The following is a 25,534-nucleotide window of genomic DNA, read 5'->3' on the forward strand; positions in this document are numbered from 1 at the left end:
GGGGGGGGGGGGGGGGGGGGGGGGGGGGGGGGGGGGGGGGGGGCGTAATCTGATGTGATTTTCAGCAGCTGAGAAGCCCTGTTGAGCACAAACACTTTTTATAAAAATGACAAAGGCTATACATTGTTAAATCTCCTTGTCCTTTTTATCTTTTTTCCCAGATTGTTTCCTAATTGTTTCATTTTCTTCCTCTCCCATATCCAGGCTGGCTACAATAAACATCATTCAAGATGTCCAGCAAAGGGAGCAGCACAGATGGCAAAACAGACTTAGCTAATGGTAAGGGGCCAGAATGAAAGTGAAGCTATTTTTTGCTATCTACTGAGGTTCTCCTCCTCCCCCAAAGAGAGTGGAGACCTGGATTTTAGTGGAGGGAAGGAAATCTTTCCTAAGAGTGAAACCTTCCTTTGTTGTTTTGAGTATAGAAAATTACACAGGAAACACCTTGGCCTGTTTAGTACTTTTGCTCCTTCAACTTTCTGAGTTTTTTCAGAAGATCAATAATAGAGCTGTGCCTCGAAGAGGTCAGGTGGTTTGGAATTCTGAAAGGTTGTAAGGGTGAACAAAACCTAGGAGATGCTGTTAATAAAGGAGAAAAAGAAGATTCAATTGGTGGTGGGAACAGGGAGTTGTTGGGAAAGTGAGATTCTCCAGTTGTAATGAGAGGTCTCTTTCCATGGCAGATCACAGTTTGATAGAGATATTAGGTAGGACAAGAGGTTATAACCTAAACCAGCTGGAATTGGGGCATGCTTGCTTGCTTGCTTCCTTCCTTCCTTCTTTCCTTCCTTCTTTCCTTCCCTCCCTCCCTCCCTCCCTCCCTCCCTTTCTTTCTTTTTTTAGGGCCAGTGCTACCAAGTGTTAAACCATTGGGTCTAGGGCAGATCTGAAGGCAGAATATCAAGATTCTGATAGAGTATAGCTACTATCTGGGTTATTCGTCCAATGCCTCAACTCTGAGCCAACTTCTAAACAAGAGAAACATCTTTCAAATGGATATAGTTGGGCAGACCAGTGTCCAGAATTCCTCAGCACTTTGCAGGTTAGGATTATAGGCTAAATTCTAGTTGATGTGATTGGTATTGTATTGCCCCTTTGTTTCTGTTCTTAGCATTGCCATTCATTCATCTTCTGTAAAGGAAAGTGGTTCAGATTTTTCGCTGGGCTTAGTTGAAAGGCACAGGGCTTTAGCAGGGTTGGAGGTATACAATTGATTTGGAGTTTGGCCATTAGCTAGATCAGGGATTGGCAAACTGGCCTGCAGGCCAAATCCAGCCTGCCACTGTTTTCGTAAAGTTTGTTGGAACAGTCAGGCCCCATTTATTTACATAGTGTTTATGGTTGCTTTTGTGCTGCAACAGTGGAGTTGAGTAGTTGTGACAGAGATCCATATGGCTTGTGAAGCCTAAAATTTTGACTATCTGATCCTTTACAGAAAAAAATTCCCAATCCCTGAGGTAGATCTTGGTCATTGACTGTTCGGGTCCTCTTGATGAGCTTGTGATATGCTTTGGCCCATATGTTATTGTGTTAAGGCCCCCAAAGGCATCTTAATTTGTTTGTCATAATTTTAACAATAAGTGCTAGAAGTTTTGATATTTTATATTTCCTTCTCCATAGAAGTGATAGGTGTGATGTTTTATCTTTTCTCACCAGTCCCAATCTCAAACCCAGATGTATTTCAAAACCGCAACTATTAATCTTTCTCATCATATAGTAGCAGTCTCAGCAATTGCTGCTTTTCCTCTTTTTCTTCCAGTTCCTAGCCCAGTTGTTTTCACATTGTGTTCTTAGTTGAGGTGCTTTTTGAAAAGAGCTGTTTATGTGTCTCCCAACCTTCTCTCACTACTTGAACCAAAGCATTTGTATTATTTAACTGTTTTCTTTATTTGGTTTTGCCCAAGAGTTCATTGAAAAGGTGTACCATTGCTTCACAGATCTTTAGAAAATGCCCTAATCCAGATCACTAAGCAGTAAGGTGCATTGACCTTCAATCCTTAAATATCAGTGTGGTATTGGAGTTGAATAGCTCATACCAGAGTTACCCATAGCTTGTCTGCCTTTTCTAACAGCCTTTATTTCTGGCAAGATAAAATTTTTAGTCATCTGAGGAACGGTGGCCGTGAGCATTGTTTAAAATCTTTATTCTCCCTTCCTTTCTTCACACCTTGACCTTATGTTGGAAGTTGTGTTCAGTGGCTCTGCAACATTGCCAGAGTGCTCATTGGAATATGATTTGGCTGTTAGATAGGAGAATGCAGTATCTAACTGTAGGGGATTACATCGCTCAAAGTGACCCAGTTATTTTGTAACTACCAACATGGCAGACCTAAAAGATGGTGAACTTTTCTCCTCAGGTACCACTGTAGTATCCCTGCTTTTTGTCACTTTTACGTATGCTTCCTAATAAAACTTTGTCTCAATAAAGAATTCCTATAACTAAAAATAGTATTAAAATTATTAATGGAGGTAAGTCAGAATACATTTATTAGCAAACAGTGAGCAAGAACCTACTCAAATGATCACAATTCCTGTTGGTCTCTTCTGCCTCCTTTTGGATTCTTAGTGGGTTTTAGGACTTTGGGGGAAGAAACTTTAGGATTTAAGAGTTAGGGGGCTAAGTAGTGCTTTCTTGAAGTGGGAAATAGTCCAACTCCTCATCTCTTGTCAAAATGATTTTAATCAGTTGTTTTCCATCTTTCTTCAGAAGATGGCTATGCCAACTCTTGCTGGGGATGGCTATTCTTTTCTCTTATATTCAGTTTAGTTATTTATTGTAACTATGGATGCCTATCCAGCACAACAGAGCCCTAAGGTAGTTGTATCGGGCATACTTTCATACAATCCAATGCTGTACCTCTTGAGAATTTGTTAGAATCTTAGGTTGTTCTGCAGTTCTTCACTTGTGTTGAAGCACCTTTATTTGTGTGTGGCTTTGATCTTAATCTTTTCAATTTCTCATCCTTTATAATATTCTCCCTCAGAAGGTACTCTCTGTAAGCATTTGTTATGAAAACACTTTGACCAGAGTTTGTTTCTGGGTCTTTTGATGTGATGATTTCTTAGACTAAGGAGGGAAAATCCTTCTGATCACTGTCCTATTTCCTTATTTTTTTCCCCCTCACCACCCATTCCTCACTAACATGCAGGAAGCCTGTCAAGCAGTCCAGAGGAGATGTCTGGAGCTGAGGAGGGAAGGGAGACATCCTCAGGCATTGAAGTGGAGGCCTCAGACCTGAGCTTGAGCTTGACCGGGGATGAGGGTGGCCCCAACCGCACCAGCACAGAAAGTCGAGGCACAGATACAGAGAGCTCAGGTGAAGACAAGGACTCTGACAGCATGGAGGACACTGGCCATTACTCCATCAATGATGAAAACCAAGTCCATGACCGCTCAGAAGAAGAGGAGGAAGAAGAGGAGGAAGAAGAAGAGCATCCTCGGCGCCGTGTACAGCGCAAGCGGGCCAACCGTGACCAGGACTCATCAGATGATGAGCGGGCCCTAGAGGACTGGGTGTCCTCTGAGACATCAGCCCTGCCCCGACCTCGCTGGCAAGCCCTTCCTGCCCTTCGAGAGCGGGAGCTGGGATCAAGTGCCCGCTTTGTATATGAGGCTTGTGGGGCAAGAGTCTTTGTGCAGCGTTTCCGCCTGCAGCATGGGCTTGAGGGCCATACTGGTTGTGTCAATACCCTGCACTTTAACCAGCGCGGCACCTGGCTGGCCAGTGGCAGCGATGACCTAAAAGTGGTGGTTTGGGACTGGGTGCGGCGGCAGCCAGTACTGGACTTTGAGAGCGGCCACAAAAGCAATGTCTTCCAGGTGAGGCAAGGGAGCAAAACAGCAGTTGAGAAAATCAGACATGAATTAGGCAAACCCCAGCTGCTGCCTGGAGTGGGAGCTGATAGTGAGTTGTGGTAGGAATTAGACATCAGGAATCTGTTCTACCTTGGCTTCCATAATAACTTAGAGGAGTTAAATATACCAGAAGACCCATGGCCACCTTTTGTTTTTTTGAGCATGAAGACTGTTGGAAGCCTCATAGGTAGGATGCTTGGAAATCATCAGGAAGGTGCGGAACATCCCCTGGTAGGAGGCATATAAGAGCAGAGGCTCTTGAGCCAAACTGCTTGGGTTCAAATCTTGGTCCCATGCTTTAATAGCTGTGTGATCTTGGGCAAGTTATTTAACCTCTGTCTTCAGTTTATCTGTAATATAGGGCTAATTACATAGAGGGTTATGAAGATTAAATAACAAGAAGCTAAGCAGAACTGTCTGGTATTTAATAAATATTTGATAAATGTTAATTTATATTATTATTCTCTGGAGAGTTTATGCATCAGCCCCATCCATCATATTAGTATCAGCCATTTATCCCTGAGCATGTTCTCTTTCCTTCCCCAGCATCCCCCCGATTTTTGTTTTTCTTTGTAGCAAATTTATTTTTGCTTCCTGAGTCAAATAGATTTTCTTCCTTTTTTTCTTTACTTTTTCCCCCTACTAGGTAGAGTCCTAGTTCATCTGAGCACTTATCCTGTACCAGTTCAACCTTCCAGAGTCACCTGAAATGCTCTCTTACATCAGAGAAGTTTTTTCTCTCCCTCTCCTTTAACTCTTGGAAGAAATTAGACTTCAGCCAACTGTATAAGAGTAGGAGAGTTAAGTTTCCACCTGTTGTGCAACAAAAGTGGATGATTTGGGATCGTCATCACGTTTTCCCCTCTCAAATTCACCTCCTCAATTTCTTTTGTGTGTCCCTTTTTTTATTCTTAACACCCAGGCCAAGTTCCTTCCTAACAGTGGTGATTCCACCCTGGCCATGTGTGCCCGTGATGGGCAGGTGCGGGTAGCAGAGTTATCTGCCACACAGTGCTGCAAGAATACAAAGCGTGTGGCCCAGCACAAGGGAGCATCCCACAAGGTAACTAAGTCTTTGCCCCAAAGGTTGTGCAATCCACCTCCTCTGTGGATCTCAGCCAAGGCCCTCTCCTATCTCTGCCCATTGTGTCCCCTTTGTTGTGGTCGCCTGCCTCACTTTTTTCAGTTCTAAGATTTGTAGATAAGAAGGGAGAAAAAGCAGCCACTCTAAACTTCTTGGAAGACAAGTATGTGAGAGATCTCTAGATCTTTCACGTATGGCATTCCCTCGATTGTACCTAACCCCCAAGCTGACCCATGGTGGTTTGGAGGTCTCCTATGCCTTCTAAACCTTTATAATTACTGTGATTGTATTTAAAACATCTTAACAGCTCCAGGGTCCTGGTGGTTGGCTCCTCATATGTGAGAGCTCCAACTTTTCTGCTCACAACTCTCAGTGCACAAACAGCACTATTTCTGGAAGCCCTATTTAGATCTGGGAATATAGGCCAAATAGTCATAGTGGCGGCCACTGAGGAGCTAAGAGCTGCTTAGTCTCAGAGAAGGCACTATATTGTTCCATGCCATGGAAAGAGAATGACTCTTTCTTCTTGTAAACCCGAGGCAAACATGTAGGTGGACCTGGAGTATCCTTTTCTAGCCCAGATGGCTCAGGAAATGTGAAAATTACCTGTTTCTTTGATTCTTAAGCCTACCCTCAACCCATTAGATAACTAACTGTTAGAGCTAAGATGCAGGGAATGAAACTTGGGCACCATTTCTCTCCCCACCTGAGCGTCTAGAATTGATTTTACTTGAGAATGAGTCCAAATGGCTGATATTATCCTTTGGTAACACTATTCAAATCCCTTGGGGGCTTGGTTGAAATAGCAAATTGCCTGTCCTTTCGACAGGCTGTAAATAATTCACACATAACAAGAAAGAATGGGCTTATTAAATTAGCTCCTTTTCTGAGATTTTACAACAAAAAAGGTAGACATTTCTCTTGCTGAAATGTTTTAAATGTAGCCCTTCCTAAAGATAAAGGAATAAACTAGACGACTCTAATTCTAATCTTTAGAAACCTCATCCTTTCCCGTTTTTCTCCTTCAGTTGGCCCTGGAACCAGATTCTCCCTGTACGTTCCTTTCTGCAGGTGAAGATGCAGTTGTCTTCACCATTGACCTCAGACAAGACCGACCAGCTTCGTAAGTATAGCAGTAGAATTGTAACAGAACTGGATCTCTTGGCCTTGAAAGTATTCCACATGCCGTAGGTAATGCTCAATTCTCTGGTCCTTCAGAATAGTTCCTTTGGGCTTATGATAAGAATCAGATTAAGGTTTAGGGGAATTTCTTACTTCTTTGTTGCTGTTTGTTTCTCAGCCGTGAAATACTATTCAGTCTACCTTTATTTCTAAAGCAAGATTCAGTTATCTTATTATATGTGGGCTTTAATAACTTGATGATCTTCCACTCTCCATTCACTTGGATGCCACTCAGTTTAGAAGAAGCACATTATTCTGCAAAGCAGCTTAGAGATAGGGTCCTATGTAGTTTTCAGTTCAGTTATATATAGAAACATGTAAACAGTTAAATGATAAATCTTGAACAAAAATATTGGTAGCTATAGTGGAGCTATATCATATTACAGTTCACTTTTAATATGAATTTGGGACTCATGAATTTGGGACTTATATCCCTTTTCAGCTGTGTGATATCATAGGAAGAACATAGCATCTTATTTGGATCCAGGCAGACTTAGGTTAAACCTCAACTCAGGCACTACTATTTATGACCTGTATAACCTTTCTGAACTTCAGTTACTTCAGCCTCACTGTGGGCATAATCAATCAGTCTCTCTCTTTCTCTTGTTTCTGTGAGGATTATTGATAAATGTGTTTGATGCCCCAGCATAGTGTCTGGGACCATGGCTGGAACTGATTAAATTGTAGCTACTAATTATTTTAGTTTCCTTTTTTCACTTTTATTGCTCTTATAATAAACAAGTACATCTTGTTTTAGGAATTAAAATAATAAATTATATGGACAAAATGTAAATGCTCCCTCATGTACTCCTCCCCTGCCCCCTCCACCACTTTTCTAGCTATTGGTAACCATTGTTAAAAATTTTGAATACCTTTCCAATCTGTTTTGTATACTTTTATGTATCTTGATATATGCATATACACTTTTTCCCATAAATGGGATAATTACATGCATATATAAACAAACATACATGTTTCTGTAATTTGCTTTTTTCACATTATGTCTTTTGGAGATTTTTCTACGTCAGACCGTAAAGGTCTACCTTGTTTTTGACCATGACGTATACATCATAGCATTGGTGTACCACAGTTTATTTAACCACTACCTTGTGGATGGATTATCTAGGTTATTGTCTTAAAAATTTATTGCCACAACTAGAAGGACCTGCAACTAAGATATATAACTATGTATCAGGGGGGATTTGGGGAGATAAAGCAGAGGGAAAAAAAAAAATTTAAAAATTGGGCCTGGCCCCATGGCCGAGGGGTTAAAGTTCCGTGTGCTCCACTTCAGTGGCCCAGGTTCACAGGTTTGGATCATGGGTGTGGGCCCACTCCACTCACCAGCCACATTGTGGAGGTGTCCCACATACAAAAAAAAAAAATAGAGAAACATTGGCACAGATGTTAGCTCAGGGCTAATCTTCCTCAAGCGGAAAAAAGAGGAGGATTGGCAATGGATGTTAGCTAAGGGCAAATCTCCAGCAAAAATAATAATAATAATAAAATAAAAAATAAGTAAATAAAATTAAAAATTATTATAGTAAATCTTGTACCAGTATTGAGTAAGGGATGTTACCGATTTATGTAGCATGCAAGTAAAACGTAGGTTAATTTAGAGAATATAATCTTTTTTTTTTTTTTGAGGAAGATTAGCCCTGAGCTAACATCTGCTACCACTCCTCCTCTTTTAGCTCAGGAAGACTGGCCCTGAGCTCACATCTGTGCCCATCTTCCTCTACTTTCTATGTGGGATGCCTACCACAGCATGGCTTGCCAAGATGTGCCATGTCCACACCCGGGATCCGAACTGACGAACCCTGGGCCGCTGAAGTGGAACGTGTGCACTTAACCACTGTGCCACAAGGCTCGCCCCTAGAGAATATAATCTTAAAGCTGATTATTATTAGACTTTTATTTTTAGAGAGATAAGTATCAAAGTTCTTTAGAAAGTAGAAGAATTTCAAAAACTGCTAAATGTTTTAGGCTTGCAGAAAGGATATACTGGTTACTTAGATAAACCTTCAAGAGGTTGAAGGTTGAGAGATAATGGGTTTATACTGGAAAGGCAGCAGGCCTAGGTGATGAGGGATCTGCCTTCTAGTACTAGCCTACAATTATCTAGTTTTGAGAAAATCATTTAATCTCTTGAACTGAATGATGTTTGTTGTTTTGGGTTCTAAAGTTCCATGGTTTTCTGCTGATAATAGAACATTAGCAAGTTTTCCAGAGGAGAGGAGAAAGGCAAAGATGCACAAAATGATAGAAATTTGTTGGTCTGCTCTGATAGAGAGTTGTGAAGCAGAATAAGATCTTATCTGGTGGATCAGGGTCAGAGGAAAACTGTTAGGCCACAAGGAATTGAGAATCTGTTTCAAGTAATAGGCAGAACAGATGACTAGCAGATTATGGAATGAAATGATGTAGGCAGAATATCTGAGTGAGAGTTGATCAATGGATCTAGGGGCAGGCAATGATACATGGGGTAGAAACTAAAAGGGAGAACATAGGATGGACTTAGAATAGAAGAAGGTCCAAATTCTGGATTTGGGGAATAAGAGACAGTGAGCCTTCAAAAAGTTTTTGCTTTAGGAAGATTGAAGAAGTAATAGAAGGCTCAAATGAGGTGTAGGGGACTGAATGTGAAGGTTATGGCCAGAAAATCCAAGCTATCCTTATGTGTTAAGCCGGTGCCTGGACATCCACCTATATCAGAGGTGTTTCTTTGTGGAGTTGGCATAGGGGAATTTTTCTTTTGTGTATATATGATAGCTGAGTCTCCTGAAGCTGGCAAAATTGGCTAACATCTTAGGAAAGGAGTTAGATTTGGAGCTGTGAGTAGGGTATTCCTTTAGCCAGTGGAAGACACTTGGAGATATTCTTCAAAGGAATCTTTTGGTCTGATCTCTAATTACATTTTCTTTTTTAGTGAAACATACCTGCTCATTAAAAAACTGCAAATTTTAAAGCAAAATTTAGTAATTTGTTTCTTATTGTTTTGTGTGCTGCCTCCCTCTGATGTGAAAATGTTTGGGTTTTTTTTTCCTACGGTCATGATTAATCATTTTTATAGCACCTCTGCATGTTCCTCAAAGAGCTCAGGGTACTCTGTGCACTTATCCATTGGGAGGGAGAATTGTTTTAGGTGAGTAAATTCAGGCATAGAGAGACTGAGCTTTTTGTCAGGATTACATGACAGTTGAGCCAGTACTTCATAATCTATCCCCTCAGCTTCTTCATTTTGCTTCCACATGATAGCTTTTATATTTGTCTAACCTCCTTTTGAAAATCCAAATTGTTGAGGAAATTGAAATGGTCCTGTGAAAAGGAGCAGCATCCGCCCCATTCCTCTTCCCTGTCTAAAACCTGATTAGAGCTGCCTCTTCTCCATTGCTAGTTTGTTCCTGAAACTCTTTGATATGTTTTCTGTCTTGTGTTTTTGAGAGTTATGTGTGTGTGTGTGTATTTTCTCTAACAACAGTCATTTTTAATGACCTCTGTACATTATTCTTTTAATGGGAGGCTGTGGAGATTTTAAAATCAAATAAAATCTCTCCACTTTGCGTAGAGCAGTTCTAGGCTGGAGTGACTTTGACCATACAGAGAGGATGCTAAAATGATTTCTTTACAAAGAAATTCATTGTCATGGTTCTATTTCTTTAAGTTTCCGTAGCAACAGAAGTAAGCAAAACCTTAGAATTAAAAATGAAAGCTAGAGCCCGGCCTCATGGCTGAGTGGTTAAAGTTCTATGTGCTCTTCTTCAGTGGCCCAGGTTCACCAGTTGGAATCCCAGATGTGGACCTACTCCACTCAGTAACCATGCTGTGGAGGTGTCCCACATACCAAAAAAAAGAGGAAGATTGGCACAGATGTTAACCCAGGGCTGGTCTTCCTCAAACAAAAAAAAAAGGGAGGATTGGCAACAAATGTTAGCTCAGGGCAAATCTTCCTCAGCAAAAAATAAACAAAAAAGACAACAGCTAAAGACTAGCCCCTTTGGGCTGGCCCTGTGGCGCAGTGGTTAAGTTTGCACATTTGGATTCTCGGTGGCCCAGGGTTCACTGGTTCGGATCCCGGGTGTGGACATGGCACCGCTTGGCACGCCATGCTGTGGTAGGTGTCCCACATAGAAAGTAGAGGAAGATGGGCACGGATGTTAGCTCAGCGCCAGGCTTCCTCAGCAAAAAAGAGGAGGACTGGCAGAAGTTAGCTCAGGGCTAATCTTCCTCAAAAAAAAAAAAAAAAAAGACCCTTCTTTTCCTGTCAATTTACTAATCTTTATGATGTCAAATTTGACTGATTAGACACTTAGATATGGGAAGAGTATTCATGGTGCCATGCTTAAGCTGGGTCAAATTATGGCTATTTAGCCAGAATCTTCTGGCTTAAAACTCTGAAATTTTATAGGGTTTCCTCACGGCCCCATGCCCTCCTAAAGATCACCTTTTTTGTGGTACAACCAGAAGAATAATTTAGAAATTATTTTCCAGCCTTAAAAACAGCTATCTTCATAAGAAACTTCTTTCCTAATTTGCTTCAGTTAAGGAAAGAAGAATGCCGTTTTCCTTTGGATTGCCCATGTGTTAGAAAACTATTTCTTGTCATTTTTCAGTGTGCATTTTTAAAGCTGGGTTTTAAGTGACACATTTTGGAATCTGGGAGATAGTCTCTGACTTTAGCGTCTTTTCTGTCCACTGTTTCTATGATTCATCCTCCCCTCAATCCCTGCTCCCAAATGATTGGAAAGAAGTATTTATAAATAAAGGATGGGGAGATGTGGGTAGTATTGTCTTTTTAGTGACTGATTATCATCGTGTTGGACTCCAGCTAAACTGAGACTACATGAGGAGCAGTACCTTCATATGCCTTTAACTTCTTGGGGAACACCAGAAAATGACTTCATTATATGTTTTTTTTTTTCCCATTCCCAGAGTAGTATTTAGTAAATATACATGGAGGTGGTTTTTGTCTTTTTCTTGTTCCAGTGTTCACAACAGACAAAACCACCTTTTTCTTTCTTTCCAGATGAGAATCTGTTTGGTTTATGATTTACTCTGTCTGTATTACTCTCTCTGCTCTCACTTGCCATGACCATCTGGATCTTTTGGAGAATATAACTTTCATGTTTCTCTACTCTTAAAGGAAACTGGTGGTGACAAAAGAGAAGGAGAAGAAAGTGGGGCTGTATACAATCTATGTGAATCCTGCCAATACCCACCAGTTTGCGGTGGGTGGACGAGATCAGTTTGTAAGGTGAGTCTGTGGCTCTTTTGTGTCTTTGAGAGTTGGAGTCTCTCATGCCTTGTGTACCACCAGGTGTCTCTTATGGAAAGGTATGAATTGCCTAGGATTCCGTTAACTACCATCTTGAATTTTTTACCATCTTCCAGAGAGTTTAAGCTCCTTCTGAGGCATTCTGTTCCCTAATGTAACAATCTCTGAGGATGGCTTAACATATTATAGAGATTATCAAGTTTTAAAGAAGTTTGATGAATTGACCAAGGTCACCACATAGCAGCTAAGGCATAAACCCAGGTTTACTAGGAAGTGCTGGTTTAGTAAATATCTTCTACCATTTTTCACATATAAATTAACATACACCAGATATTTTGAAGGCTAGTTTCAGATACAGAAATGATTTGACTTGGGGGAGTACTCAGTGTGAACTCAGGGTTTTTGGTTCCCACTGTCCTGAACCACTTGTGTTTATCTGTAATGATATCTTTGTGACTGTGAATGTATGTTGTAACTGGCTATTGAGGCATAGCCTAAGGAAAACAGAGTTCATGGCTTTAATCTCCGTGTGTACCAGTTAATTTCCTTGTGGCCCTTAGTCACAAACTGTATCCCAATTCTATCTAGTTGGCCTGTTTTTTGGTTACCGTGGGATCATCAGTTTGAAAGGAAGCAAGGAAAGGATCACTAGAAAAATGAATGACTTTAAAAGCTTTCCTGATGGTGGGTGAAAAGCATTATCTTTTTAAAGATTTTACTTTTCCTTTTTCTCCACAAGGCCCCCCAGTACATAGTCATATATTTTCAGTTGTGGGTCCTTCTAGTTGTGGCATGTGGGATGCTGCCTCAGCATGGCTTGACGAGTGGTGCCATGTCCGCGCCCAGGATCTGAACCGGTGAAACCCTGGGCCGCCGAAGCAGAGCATACGAACTTAACCACTGTGCCACGGGGCCAGCTCCAGCATTATCTTTTTAAATGAGAGCACATTTTTATAACTGTATTCTGAAATTAATTTTATTAATAAGAATCATGGGGATAGACTAAGTTTTTAGAAATATGTGAGAGATGACTTTAGCTTGTTCAAGAATCTTGCCACAAGAGAATTGAATGGCTCTGTTACTCTCTTCTTCCCGTGTTTCCCTTACCTTCTAAATTCCTTTCCTCTGTTCACCAATAGCAAATATGTAGCAGTAATTTTTTTTTTTTAATGAGAACGTATTGCTCAAAAAGGACTGTAGTTGTCAGAACTTTCAGGTGCTACCTTCTCCAAATCGAGCATTCACTGAAATTTCTAATTGGGATTTCCTGCTTAGAGCTCTGGATTGCTTGAAAAGTGTGTCTCTAGATAATTCAACCACTAGAACCTTGATGTTTGGACAAAACTGGAGAGTTGGCTGTGTTAAGAACTGCAGTTAGTGTACAACTATGTACTGGGGGGCTTTGGGGAGGAAAAAAAGAAGATTGACAACAGTTGTTAGCTCAGGTACCAGTCTTTAAGAAAAAAAAAAAAAGAACTTCAGTTGATAATACCTAATCCAAAGCTAGTACTTTCCCAGGGTTAGAGTGGGGCTGGAAATCATTTCCACACAAGGAGAAATACTCAGATCTTCTGTCTGTTGTCAGCCTCAATATCCTCTATCCCTTTGTATATCCCAAGTTCTCAGCAGATAATAGGCTATTTACTTGGCAGTAGCAAGGGTGTAGAATTTGAGGCACACTGACCCGGCACAAGCAGATAGCCTTTCCAGCACCCCAGCTCTTCTCTGACATTAGGATCATCTTCAGTGTATCTGGCACCTCTTCAGTTTAGCCAGTTGGATGTTTTGGGATTTCCCCTTTCTGATTCTTTCTTTGAAAGAAGCTAAAGAGCTCACCTTCCAGTACAAATTTGAAAATATTTTTGCTGCGTATTTTATATCATATCATTAGCGTTCACTCCTGGCCTGAAGGAATTTCTTGACAGGAATACAGAGAAATAGCTTACTCATCCTCAAGGCTTTTGCATCAGGAATACTGAATTTTAGTTTAGGATTGTGAAGAAGCATTTAAGGGAAGCCTTAGAGAGATGCCTTTTGGCCTATGGCCAAAAAAGGAAGAAAGAAAACAAAAGTAGGCAAGTAGAGGTGGTATAGGTGTGAGGTCCTCCTACTAAATCTTGCTTAGGTTGGTTTAAGAATTTATAGCTGCAAAGACAAGGAGAATGTATCAGATGAATGAATCCTGTGGTGGTAGATTTGGTATTGTGATTGGTTGACTTGTAAATTTGTTGCTAAAGGATTTGGTATGGGCCCTCGTTCATACAACACAGTCAGTTAATGGTCCCTTTGCTCCCCTATCCTTAGACTGATGTCAGAAACACTGAGAAAACACTAGATTAACAGCAGGTGGGGGGAAAGAGGAGGTGAGGAGGGAAGAGAGAGGCTTAAGGTAACAAGTTAGTGGGTATCTGAAGGCCTGTGGAGACAGATGCAGTAAGAGTGTTGAGACACTGCTGAAACCGTTCTTCATTTGATTTAATGTCAAGGGCATGGGAAGACTCAATATTGTGGAGATGTCAGTCCTTCCAACTTGCTCTATTGATTCAGTGCAATCCCAGTCAAAATCCCAGCAAGCTGTTTCATGGATATCAACAAACTTGATTCTAAAGTTTATGTGGAAAGGTAAAAGACCCAGAATAGCCAACACAATATTGAAGGAGAAGAACAGAGTTGGAGGACTGACATTACCTGACTTCAAGACTTAATATAAAGCTATAAAGTAATAAAGACAGTGTTGTATTGGCAAAATAGATTAATGGAACAGAATAAAGAGCCCAGAAATAGACTCCCATAAATATAGTCAACTTGTATTTGACAAGGAAGCAAAGGCAGTACAATGGAGCGAAGATAGTCTCTTCAACAAATGGTGTTGAAACTGGACATCCACCTGCAAAAAAATGAATGTAGATACAGACCTTACACCCTTCCAAAAATTAAACTCTAAATGGATCATAGACCTAAAAGTAAAATCCAAAACTATAAAACTCCTAGAAGATAACATAGGAGAAAACCTCAATGACCTTGGGTGTGGTGATGCCTTTGTAGAAACACCAAAGACATGATCCATGAAAGACATAATTGATAAGCTAGGCTTGATTAAAATTAAAAACTTCTACACTGTCAAAGACAATATCAAGAGAATTAGAAGACAAGCCATAGATCTGGAAGAAAATATTTGCAAAAGACACATCTGGTAAAAGGATTGTTATCCAAAATATACAAAGAACTCTTAAAACTCCACTGTAAGAAAGCAAACAGCCCAGTTGAAAAAACAGGCCAAAGACCTTAACAGACGCCTCACCAAAGAGGATATACAGATGGTAAGTAAGTATAAGAAAAGATGATCCACATCGTATGTCATTAGGAAAATGCATATTAAAACAACAGTGAGATACCGCTACACATCTATTAGAATGGTTAAAATCTGGAACTCTGACAACACCATATGCTGGCAAGTATGGGGACCAACAGGAACTCATACCTTGTGGGTGGAAATGCAAAATGATACAGCCACTTTGGAAGACAGTTTGTTGGTTTCTCACAAAACTAAACATACTCTTGCCATATGATCCAGCAATTGTACTTCTTAGTGTTTACCCAAAGGAGTTGAAAACTTGCATCTACACAGAAACCTGTACATGGATGTTTATAGCAGCTTTATTCATAATTGCCAAAACTTGTGGGAAAAAAAATAACATTCTGATGAGTGATGTTGATAATGGGGGAGGCTGTGCATGTATATAGGCAAGGAGTGTATGGGAAATCCCTGTGCTGCCCTCTCAGTTTTGTTGTAAACCTAAAACTGCTCTAAAAAACGATGTCTTCAAAATAAGTAGAAATATCAAGCTCCTTCCTGTCCTATGCTCAGAAAATAGGGGAAAAATTTGTTTTCATCTTTGTATCACCACTGTCTAGCACAGGGGTTGGTAAACTACGTCTGTTTTTGTAAATAAAGTCTTGTTGGAACACAGCCACAGCCATTCATTTGCATATTATCCGTGGCTGCTTTCATGCTACAGTGGCAGAGTTCACTTGCGACAGAGACTAGCTGGCCTGCCAGCTTAAAATATTTAACTGTCTTGCCATTTAAGAAAAAGTTTGCCAACCCCTCTTCTAGTATCATACCTAGAATATAGTAGGTTCTTGATAAATACTTATGGAAGAAAGGAGAAGAAAGGTAAGAACTTCCCCCATGAAGAAGAAGGACAAAAAGCATTAGATACTGAGGAACACAGAATAGTCCATACACCAAAATATTGAATATTTAAATTTTTTTACTGATTTGCTGAAATTTATGATGGCTTAATGACATTTGAGAGCTGTTGATTTAGACATAGTTTAGAGGAAAAAAAAATCTATCAGCTGATATATTCTCTGAAGAATAGTAACGGGTAATATGGTAGTTTCCTCTTTCTGTTTTTTTTTTTTTTTTTTTTGGTTCATTTAGCAAAGCACACATTTCCTGGATAGTCTCTTTATGCAGGATATTAAGCAAGGGATTATGGAGAATACAAACATATATTGATTCATTCGTTTATTCATCCAGGATTTGCTGAGCATCTGCTGTGTGCTAGACACACTCGGCTAGACATGATCTCTGCCTTTAAGGAGCGTTCTGAAGAAACAGATATATAAGGATTAAAAATATTACATAGGGCCGGCCCCGTGGCCAAGTGGTTAAGTTTGTGCGCTCTGCTTCGGTGGCTCAGGGTTTCGCCGGTTCGGATCCTGGGGTGGACATGGCACCGCTCATCAGGCCATGCTGAGGTGGCCTCCCACATAGCACAACCAGAGGCACTCACAACTAGAATGAATATACAACTATGTACGGGGGAGCTTTGGGGAGAAGAATTAAAAAATATATATATATTACATAACTTAGTATTACTCATCTATAAAGTCTCAGAGTTTGTATTTGAACTCAGATCAGACTCCTTAAATATGGTAGAAACCATTTTATTAGCTGTTCTTCCTCACAGAGGAAGTGTTAAAGACAAATGGGTAATTAGTATATCAGGTAGAGGAAACAGTATGTGTAGAGGTAAGATAAGATGTGACATGATATGTTTCAAAGAAGCATAGCTTTTTCATTTTTTTGTATAATGTATGGGATCTTTGAGAAGTGGTAGGCAGCATTACTAAGGAGTGTGGACTTTAGTAGAAAGTACAAAATCATTGAAGAGATTTAAGCAGGGAATTTACATAAAATTTTGCATTTTAGACATAATTCTGGTGACAGTATGAGCAAGGAAATCAATTAGAAGGATACTACAAATAATGTAGGCAAAAAATGACTAAGGGTGGAGAAAGCAGATAAAGTCAAGAAATATACTCAGGGAGTCGAATTGACAGAAAAAAAATTAGTTATGCAGGAGGGAAAGGACCTGATTTCCCCTATGGCCACCTAAATTTAGGATAGTGCTGTTGACAAGAGATTCAGGGAAAGGGGTAGGTTTGGAATGAGTTTAGTTTTAGAAGGAGGAGGATGAGTTTACTTTGGGTCATGCCGTTACAATGTTTAGTTGGCGTGTAGCTACAGATCTAGAGCTCAGAGTTATTGTAGACTGGAGACATAGATTTAAGAGACGTATATTTGTATATAAGTGGTAGTTAAAGCCCTGGTAATAAAATTTGATCACCAAAAGAAAGTATTGAGCAGAATTTTTCCCACCTTTTGAATCTCTGGCCTCTTTGAGAATATAAGGAGAACTATGGAAAAATACGCATACGAACAGTCTCTGGGCATCCGTGTGCTTCTTGGACTCTAGGTTAAAGTTTCCGTATATACAGTCAGAGAACTTAAGACCAAACCTCTTGGGAACATCAACATTTAAGGGATAGACAAAGAAAGACAAGCCCATGAACAACATTAAGGAGTGGTTGGACATCCAGGAAAGAAGGTGTTTCAGGGAAGGAGTAATGAACAACATCAGGACGAGAGGAAGGCCTGAATAGTATCTTGCTGGCACTGGCAGTTAGCTTACTGATGACTTTAGCCAGAGCAGTTTCAGTCATGAGTTGAGGGTTAGCTAGATTGGAATGGATTGAGAAGTGAGTGGGAAGTGAGGCAGTGAAAATATTGAATGTAGATTGCTCTTTTCAGGACTTTGACTGCAAGAGGAAGGACAGAAAAAGCAATAGTAGGAAAAGACAGTAAAAGGAGGATTTTTAGAAAATGGGCAGACAGTGATGAAGAAGAGGTTGAGAAAAGTGGACTAATCAAACAGACAAGGTCCTTGGGGGGTGAGATTAGAGTAGCTGTGGAGAGATAAGACTCTGAGATTGGAGAAAACTGATGGGTGAGGACAGGGACTAGAGCTGTCTCCTTCCTCACTGTATTTCCAGCACCTCGCATAATACTTGGCACATAGTATGGGCCATAAAATACTTGAATGAATGATTAAAGTTTGGATTGGAGAGATGAGGGAAGGTGAAGATAGGTCGATGCTTGATGAGAATGAAGGAAGGAGAGAGGGAATCTTGAGGAAATATAGGTGGCGGTTTCTAATAGTTGTTGGGGGGGATGAGAGGGAGATCTGGCCAAATAAGATTTCAAGAAAGGATTGAAGACCCACTGACTTATATAAAGCATGATCTCTGCCCATGAGTAATAAACTCTATGGGGGATGTTACATACACACAAAAAGCTCTATAGTAATGTTGTTATTTCAGTGAAAATAAACAGTAAGTGATATAAAAGCTGAGAGGAGAGAGAAGCCACTTCAAACTGACATAACTGAGGATTACTGCTTGAAATGGGAAGTGCCTGGATAAAAGAGTTAGCGTTTGGAAAGAGGGTAGGAAAAGAGGACCTTCAAGGAAGAGCACGAGCCAGAACCTTGGTTGGGGAATATCCTTAATCTGTCTTAATATCCAGCTGTCTGCTGTTTCTGCCACTACATCAAATTGCAACTCTTTAAGGGATCGTTTTATAAATTTTGACATTTTTGTTTCCTCTTCCACCACAGGATTTATGACCAGAGGAAAATTGATGAGAATGAGAACAATGGAGTACTCAAGAAATTCTGTCCTCATCACCTGGTAAGGTTCATGAAGGGCCAGTGGCTCCAGGCTTCCCTGACTTGACCCCAAAGCTGCCCCCAAACTTGTTGGTATTGGGGGGAAGAGCTTGGACGTTTGAGTCAGACACCTGGATTTGAATCCCTGCTGTACCAGCTTTCTGATCTTGGGCAGTCACCTTACCTCTATTAGCCTCAGTTTTCTTATTGACAACAGAGATAAAGATCTTGCCTTGCACCACGATGGTCAGGGCTAATGAGATAATGTGTATATAAGATGGCCAGCACACAGAAGACAACCAACAGAAAGCCTTCTCCCCCCTGAGGTGGTCATATTTCATCAGTTGTATTCCTGTCTCTGTCTTTCTCTCTCTCTCTCTCAATCTCTGAGAGAAGGTATAGGGGAGTTTGAAGGAAAACCTGTTTCCTGAAGGTGGTATAACAAATGGGGGGGGTGGGGCATCAGTCAGTATCTGCTCCTTATTGCAGGTGAACAGTGAGTCCAAAGCAAACATCACCTGTCTTGTGTACAGCCACGACGGCACAGGTACGTGAGCAGGGCCCAGCTCCTAGGCTGGCATGCCCCCTCTGTCTAGGGAGCTGCTGAGCCAGTGAGGCATGTGCCCTCCAGTGCTCACCGCTGTGCTATAGCTCCAAGTGGAGCAGCTGGGGAGTAGTTGCTGATGGTGAGCACACAGTGGGAGGATGTAGCAGATGACCCTTGGAGATGCCAGGCACCACTTGCAGAATGCTGCAGATGATATTTGCCAGGGCCTGTCCTGAAGCCCAGGCTACTTGCCTGAGCAGGTTCTTAAGCCTTTGACTCATTTCTGAGTTAACGGGTATGATCTTCCTGGGCATTCTGCTACCCCTGGGTTGGCAGCGTGTTCCTGGTCTACCCTAGACACCTGACTTGCCTGCTGTTCCAATTGAGTAAGATGGGTGCTGTACTTGGGTATTAGGAGGGGGCACTACTGGCAAGAAGCCCCACCCCAACCCCCAACTCCTGGTCCCAGCTTTTTTCAGCCTTTGCCTTCACTGCTGTGTGCTTGTTCTTGGCAGAGCTCCTGGCCAGTTACAATGATGAAGACATTTACCTCTTCAACTCCTCTCACAGTGATGGGGCCCAGTATGTTAAGAGATATAAGGGTCACAGAAATAACGCCACAGGTGAGGCTGTCTTTTCTGGGTTTCTATAGCCCAGGTCTGTTGGCTTGGAGAACAATAGTATCTCATTCAGGTTGTACAAATAGGAGCTACCTAAAGGAGTAGACTACCTGTCACCAAGAGCAAGTGAGAGTATATCGCTAATTGGCCTAGAGTGTTCATGGGCCTACTGTGCTAGAGGAGAAACGGCTCAGGAGCATCTCTCACCACTGCAGTGATGTTACTTGGTTTGGGCATAAGGAGACTAGAATGACTGTATTTTTTTTATGACTTCAGGTAACTTCATGATTAAAAGGCCTGTTAGGGAGTCCAAGAAGGCCCTCCTTAGTCAGTACCAAATTGCCTAAAATAGGGGGTGAGCTTGTACCTCGAGGGAGGAGGAGGAAATGATTCTTTTGAATGACACAGAGGAGGAGGAATGGTGATAGTACCTCACCCAAATTTGCATTGAAGATTGGCCTTTTTTGTTCTGTCTGTGGTTCCCAAACGTTGCTGCACAATGGAGTCACCTGAAAATCTTTTAAATATACTGAGGCCATACTCCCATCTCCACACATTCTAATTTGAACGGTATGGGGTACAACTTCATTGGGATTTTTAAAAGCTCTCTGTGTGATTCTAATGTACAGAAAAGTTGAGGAATCACTGCTCTTTGCTGTTGTTCCCACTTCTAACAGATATCTCATAATTTTGACTTGGAATGGGCAGTTTTCCTTTTTCTCCTTAGCTGGGGAGAAGAGAGGGAAAAACCTATACTTGGATCTTAGTCCATGGGCAGACAAAAGAAAGAGTGCCACTCTCATGACTGGTATAGAACTGGACATAGTAGTGGGACTGCCGGCTTCTCTTACTGATTTCAGAGAGTGGAGCGCTGTTGTTCAGTCTTGGTAGCAAGCACAGTTCAGATGTTTCTTACAGGCACTTGTGGCATATACCTCCATCAGTCCTGGGTCAGCTGATGACCCAGGAAGCATTGACAAGGTACCGATGAACTACATATACCAAGGATAATCCCAGGACATAGGGCAGTGCTGCCTGACACTGGGCAGAGCTGGGATGATTCAGGTTGAGACAGATAAGGCATTAGTGAAGCCTGTGGTTGTTCAGTAGGTTGTAGACTAATGAGACTCAGGCTGTTGCTAAGGGACTGTAACTCCTCAGCCCTTTGGAGCTCTTTGGGAGAATATAAATACTCTCTGGGACTGGTATCTTGTTAAAACTATCTATTATACATGCATAATCTCTTGATTTTTTTTTTTTGTGATTTTGTGATTTTTTTTTGTGATTTTGTGAAAATGAAAGAAATTCTTTGGCTCTTAGCTGATGTGCAGTTAGTGAATAACTAAATTGTCTATGAGATAAATATATATAGGCCTGATGCCAACCCTCATGCGGTTTATTTCCTCATTTATCATTTCAGTAAAAGGCGTCAATTTCTATGGCCCCAAGAGTGAGTTTGTGGTGAGCGGTAGTGACTGCGGGCACATCTTCCTCTGGGAGAAATCATCCTGCCAGATCATTCAGTTCATGGAGGGGGACAAGGGAGGTGTGGTGAGTATGGTGTGCTGGGCTGGCTGGCTCCCTATTCTCTCCAGTCATTAAGGTAGGTTTTAGCAGGACCACTGAATTTTCACTGTGATACCATAATACCATGTCTTAGAGGTCTAGCCAGCTAAAAGGCAGTATTGCCTGGGGGTGCTGAGGTTTTGATGGAATATTTCCTTTCCTTTCCTATCTTCTGCCCCTCTAAGGCACAGTTTATTGAGAAGAAAAAGAAATCTTAGGGTAGAACCTCTGGCCACTGTGAGGTATCTCTAGGCGTGGACCTTTTCCAAAACAAAAGCATTAGAGATGAAGGCAGACCATCCTACAGAGGAGCATTTTTTGGACAATTGGAAAAATTAGAGTCTGGTTCATACATTAGATAATATGGCATTCGATGCTAAATTTATTTGATGAGATAGTAGCATTCTGTTTATGTAGAAGAATATCTTTGTACTTAGGAGATACATATTAAGTATTTAAGGATGAAGTGTCAAGCTTACATTCAAATAGATGCAGATACACGTTTATGTATATATAGGGAGAGAGCAATTATGGCAAAATGTGTGTTGGTGTTTTTTTAAAGAATCTGCAACCTTCTGTCCAACCCATGATCATATCTCAGGCTGTTTGTCCTTTGAATTCTACAGATAACCTCCTCAGAGAGAGGGCAAAAAGGAAATATGAGGATCCTGATTTGAGGAGTGAAGAGTGGTCAGCTCTTAAGTTGTATCTAAGGGCCAGCCCCATGGCCGAGTGGTTAAGTTCACATACTCTGCTTCAGTGGCCCAGGGTTTGGCCAGTTCAGATTCTGGGCATGGACCTAGCACAGCTCATCAAGCCATGCTGAGGCGGCATCCCACATAGCAGAACTAGAAGGACCAATAACTAGAATATGCAGCTATGTACTGGGGGGCTTTGGGGAGAAGAAGAAAAAAAAACGATTGGCAACAGATGTTAGCTCAGGGCCGGTCTTAAAAAAAAAAAAGATGTATCCAGCTAACCATATATTTTTTTTCTTTTTTGAGATCCAGAGTCAAGAAGGAGTTCAGTAGCTTTCTATTATAAGGTTTTTAGATTGTAGAATATATGAAAGAGAGAGTTTGGGAGACTACATTGTACTGATTACCTGAGATAGTCTGTTTAAGAGCCTCTAAAGAATGATTGAGACAGCTTGGTCTCTCTTCTCTTTCATTCCTTGTAAGCTGTGGGGAGCTGCAAAGAGCCCAGCCATCTCTTGATGAGGTTTATCCAGAGAGTAGTGTTATAATTTAGAATGGTTCCTTGCAGTCAGGATCCCATTCCTTGTTGTGTTTCTTGCCCTGGATTGAAGCTATTTCACATTTTCTTCTGGTTTCCTCTAAATTTTTGAGATCTAGGACCAGTCTAGATCTTGAGATCTAGATCCAAGGCTTGAATGTGGTCTGAATGTAAGTGTCTGAGAAGTCTGAACTGGAAGGTGTGTCTTACTGTTGCCTGCTTCATTTCCTACTCTTCCAGTAGGTCCTCTTCTATTATCTGCAGTGAACACACCCAAAACACTGGAGTCTTAATGAGAATTCTGCATTAGGCATGTAGTCAGAAGCAAGTCAAAAGTGGCCAGTGAATCCTTTCTTTATCATAAACTATTGTCTTGCGTTCTGTTCCTAAGAGATGCAGGGCTGAATGCCCTCCCCCAGGCCAGCACTTGTCCATTCTCAGAATCACTCTGCAGGCCAGTTTGTTTTCAGCTCAGCCAGTATCAGGGTTTGATGATTAATCCAGGTGCTCAGGTGGGGAGGGCATCCGTTTGGGATGGGTGGGCCGCAGGCCTGAGTTTTTCTGGTCATAAGAGTGAGGGACTTGGACAAGAGGTATAGAGCCTGTACCCTGAAGTGAGTTTCCTGGTTGGTTCTTGCCTCTGTGTAAGCTGAATTATTCATGTGATCCTCAGTTGGCTCCCTGTGGTTTTTTGTCTTAACTTCCCAGCAGTGGGGTCACCAGGCAACAGCCTCAGTGCAGACTTACAGCAGTTCTATATCATAAAGTAGAATATTAGAATCAGAAGAGATCTTAGAAGTTATCGTCCACCTTGCCCAGGTCTCCCTGACTGTTTTTGGCTCAAACTCTAGTCCTTTCTTTGTTCCCATTCAGGAATAAGGCTGGGGGATGATGTCAAAGGACAATCCTTAGTCTCCCGAAAGCACTTTGCTACTTCATCCCTTTCCTAACATCCCCCAGCCCAGTCATCTAAGGCCAGAGCTCTTTTCTCTGCTCAGGCATTATTCACACAGGATAAGTCCTGGCATTCAGACAGGTCTGGTGAAGTGATCAGGTACCCTGGCCAGAAGCTCTCTGTCGGCTCCCCCTGCAGGCTCCAGCTCAGGTACTGTATGTAATTTATTCTGTTGTTCCTCTTGCACTTCCTAAAAGAGCCCAAATATAAACTTTGCAGTGAACTGATATGTGGAGTGAGAGAAGGAGGATGAGGAGGGAAATGGGGTTTCTGCTTTACCCTTAGGTTCAAACTCAACTTTAGTTTTTTCTGAGCATTTATTTGTTTATTTGTAAAATGGAAGACAAAGAAGATGTAAGTCTATAGGTCAGTTTTATTTTCCATGCTGGCCCCGGCTTCCCCTCAGCTGCTCTCTGCATGTGCAGGCAAGGCAGAAGAGGTTGGTCCAGAGAGAACTGAAAGAGGCTTTTTGCCAGGGGTTGTTTTCTTGAACTACAGAGCAGCTGCAAGGTGGGGTAGGGTGAGGTGAGGAGTGGCTAGGACCACACCTTCATCCTTCTGGGTGCCTTTTCTGTCTATTCCTCATCTAACCAAAAGCCTGAAAATGCTTTAGCAGCTAGATCTGGGACCAGCTCTTCCGGTGGGCATGGAAGCTACCCTTCCCTACCCTGTTAGGAAGGTTGATGATTCCAAGTCAGACAGCAGGGGGCATGGGTGCTTTTGGACAGAAGGAAGCTGCCTAAGCCAGAAGGCCTCTCTGCCTGCCATAGTTCATTTCTCCTGCTCAGTGAATATACCCAGAGGGTGGCTGAATTGAGGCTGTGGGTGCCCCAGGAAGCTGCCTTGCTATATACTGTGCTGCCCTATAGCTGAGCCTATTGTGCTTTTAGTGCAGATAGCAGGATGCTGTCCCCTGGGATATACAGCGTTCTCCAGCAGACATGTGTCTCCACTACCCTCTCACTCCCCAGCTCAGCCTCTTCCCAGCCTTTGCCTTCCTCCAGTTCTAGTAAACCGTGCCAAGTAAATGTAATTGTTCTCTGACTCTTCTCTGGGGGCTCAGCGGCAGCTGCTGCTTTCTTCATTTTTAAAAATTTGCCACTTGGTGAAAGCCACTGAGATAGTTTTTTCCAGCCTTGGGCAAGTGAAAGTGTGGAATCTGGAGTAAATGAGGTCATCTGGACCACATTGCCTTTTTGTGAAGCCAGCAGTAAGTTGGCCAGTTACTTGCCCACCCCTGGGCTCTGTCTGGGGATGAGGCCACCCCTAACTATGTAGGAAACGAGAGATGGGCCTGGTTTTATACCCAGTCTATGTCCAGTATTTCTTCCACCCCCAGGGCCCTTTGGCCTAGGCTCATGATGGGTGGGCCTGCCTTTCCAGCAGCTGCCTTAGCCCTAATCGAAGACAATTGTTTAGCTCAAGGTGAGTAGTGGTTTTTAAATCCTGCTCACACACACACCTAAACCTGTGCTTTCCTTTCCTCCTGACTAGGTAAACTGTCTTGAGCCCCACCCTCACCTGCCTGTGCTGGCAACCAGCGGCCTAGACCATGATGTCAAGATCTGGGCACCTACAGCCGAAACTTCCACTGAGCTTACAGGGTTAAAGGACGTAAGTAGCTGACGGTATATATTGTTCTTTTTACTTATCCACATAGTGTTATGAGTCTTCATTGTCATAGGAAGGAACAACTTGCTGCCCAGTTCTTTAAAGGCACTGCTCTAACACTGCTCCCCCACATTCCTGTCATTGCCTCTCGAGGAATAGTCCCCGTTCAGGGGGCCATGGGGCAGCGTGGAAGTGCCTCTAGTTCCTGGTGGAGTGGGGATAGGGACATCTTTAGGAAGAATCATTCTATTTTAAAGCCTCTTACCTTTCTTAGTGGATGAACGTGGGGCATCCTTTCATAATCTAATCTAGCTCCACTTCAGCTTAACAGTTCCTAAGGGAAGTTTCTATTGAGACAGAACACCAGCCTTTTCTGATCAGGTCCAAGGTTCCTATTCATTACCGGCCCCAACCCTTTTCGGTTGCAGGTGATTAAGAAGAACAAGCGGGAACGGGATGAAGATAGCTTGCACCATACTGACCTGTTTGATAGCCATATGCTCTGGTTTCTCATGCATCACCTGAGGCAGAGACGCCATCACCGGGTAAGCTGGAGTGGGGAGTGAGCTCCCAAGGGCAGTGA

General features: G+C 42.0%; 1 protein-coding gene across 6 annotated transcripts in view; it reads left to right on the forward strand.

The window, feature by feature from the left end:
* The window catches only part of DCAF8 (DDB1 and CUL4 associated factor 8), a 41,679-nt gene that overhangs the window by 13,636 nt on the left and 2,509 nt on the right, over positions 1-25,534 (forward strand). For 3 of the 6 annotated variants that reach the window (XM_046682503.1, XM_046682501.1, XM_046682502.1), the window contains exons 3-13: positions 205-279; positions 3,150-3,820; positions 4,779-4,919; positions 5,969-6,063; positions 11,266-11,376; positions 18,366-18,438; positions 18,906-18,963; positions 19,479-19,586; positions 21,004-21,134; positions 24,835-24,954; positions 25,380-25,496. In XM_046682503.1, coding sequence (XP_046538459.1) covers positions 231-279; positions 3,150-3,820; positions 4,779-4,919; positions 5,969-6,063; positions 11,266-11,376; positions 18,366-18,438; positions 18,906-18,963; positions 19,479-19,586; positions 21,004-21,134; positions 24,835-24,954; positions 25,380-25,496 — 1,674 coding nt within the window. In that variant the 5' untranslated portion in view covers positions 205-230. The remainder of the gene's footprint in view (positions 1-204; positions 280-3,149; positions 3,821-4,778; positions 4,920-5,968; positions 6,064-11,265; positions 11,377-18,365; positions 18,439-18,905; positions 18,964-19,478; positions 19,587-21,003; positions 21,135-24,834; positions 24,955-25,379; positions 25,497-25,534) is intronic. The other 3 variants (XM_046682506.1, XM_046682504.1, XM_046682505.1) reach the window with 1 other exon arrangement.

This window comes from Equus quagga, chromosome 13, assembly GCF_021613505.1.
Source record: "Equus quagga isolate Etosha38 chromosome 13, UCLA_HA_Equagga_1.0, whole genome shotgun sequence".
NCBI lineage: Eukaryota > Metazoa > Chordata > Mammalia > Perissodactyla > Equidae > Equus > Equus quagga.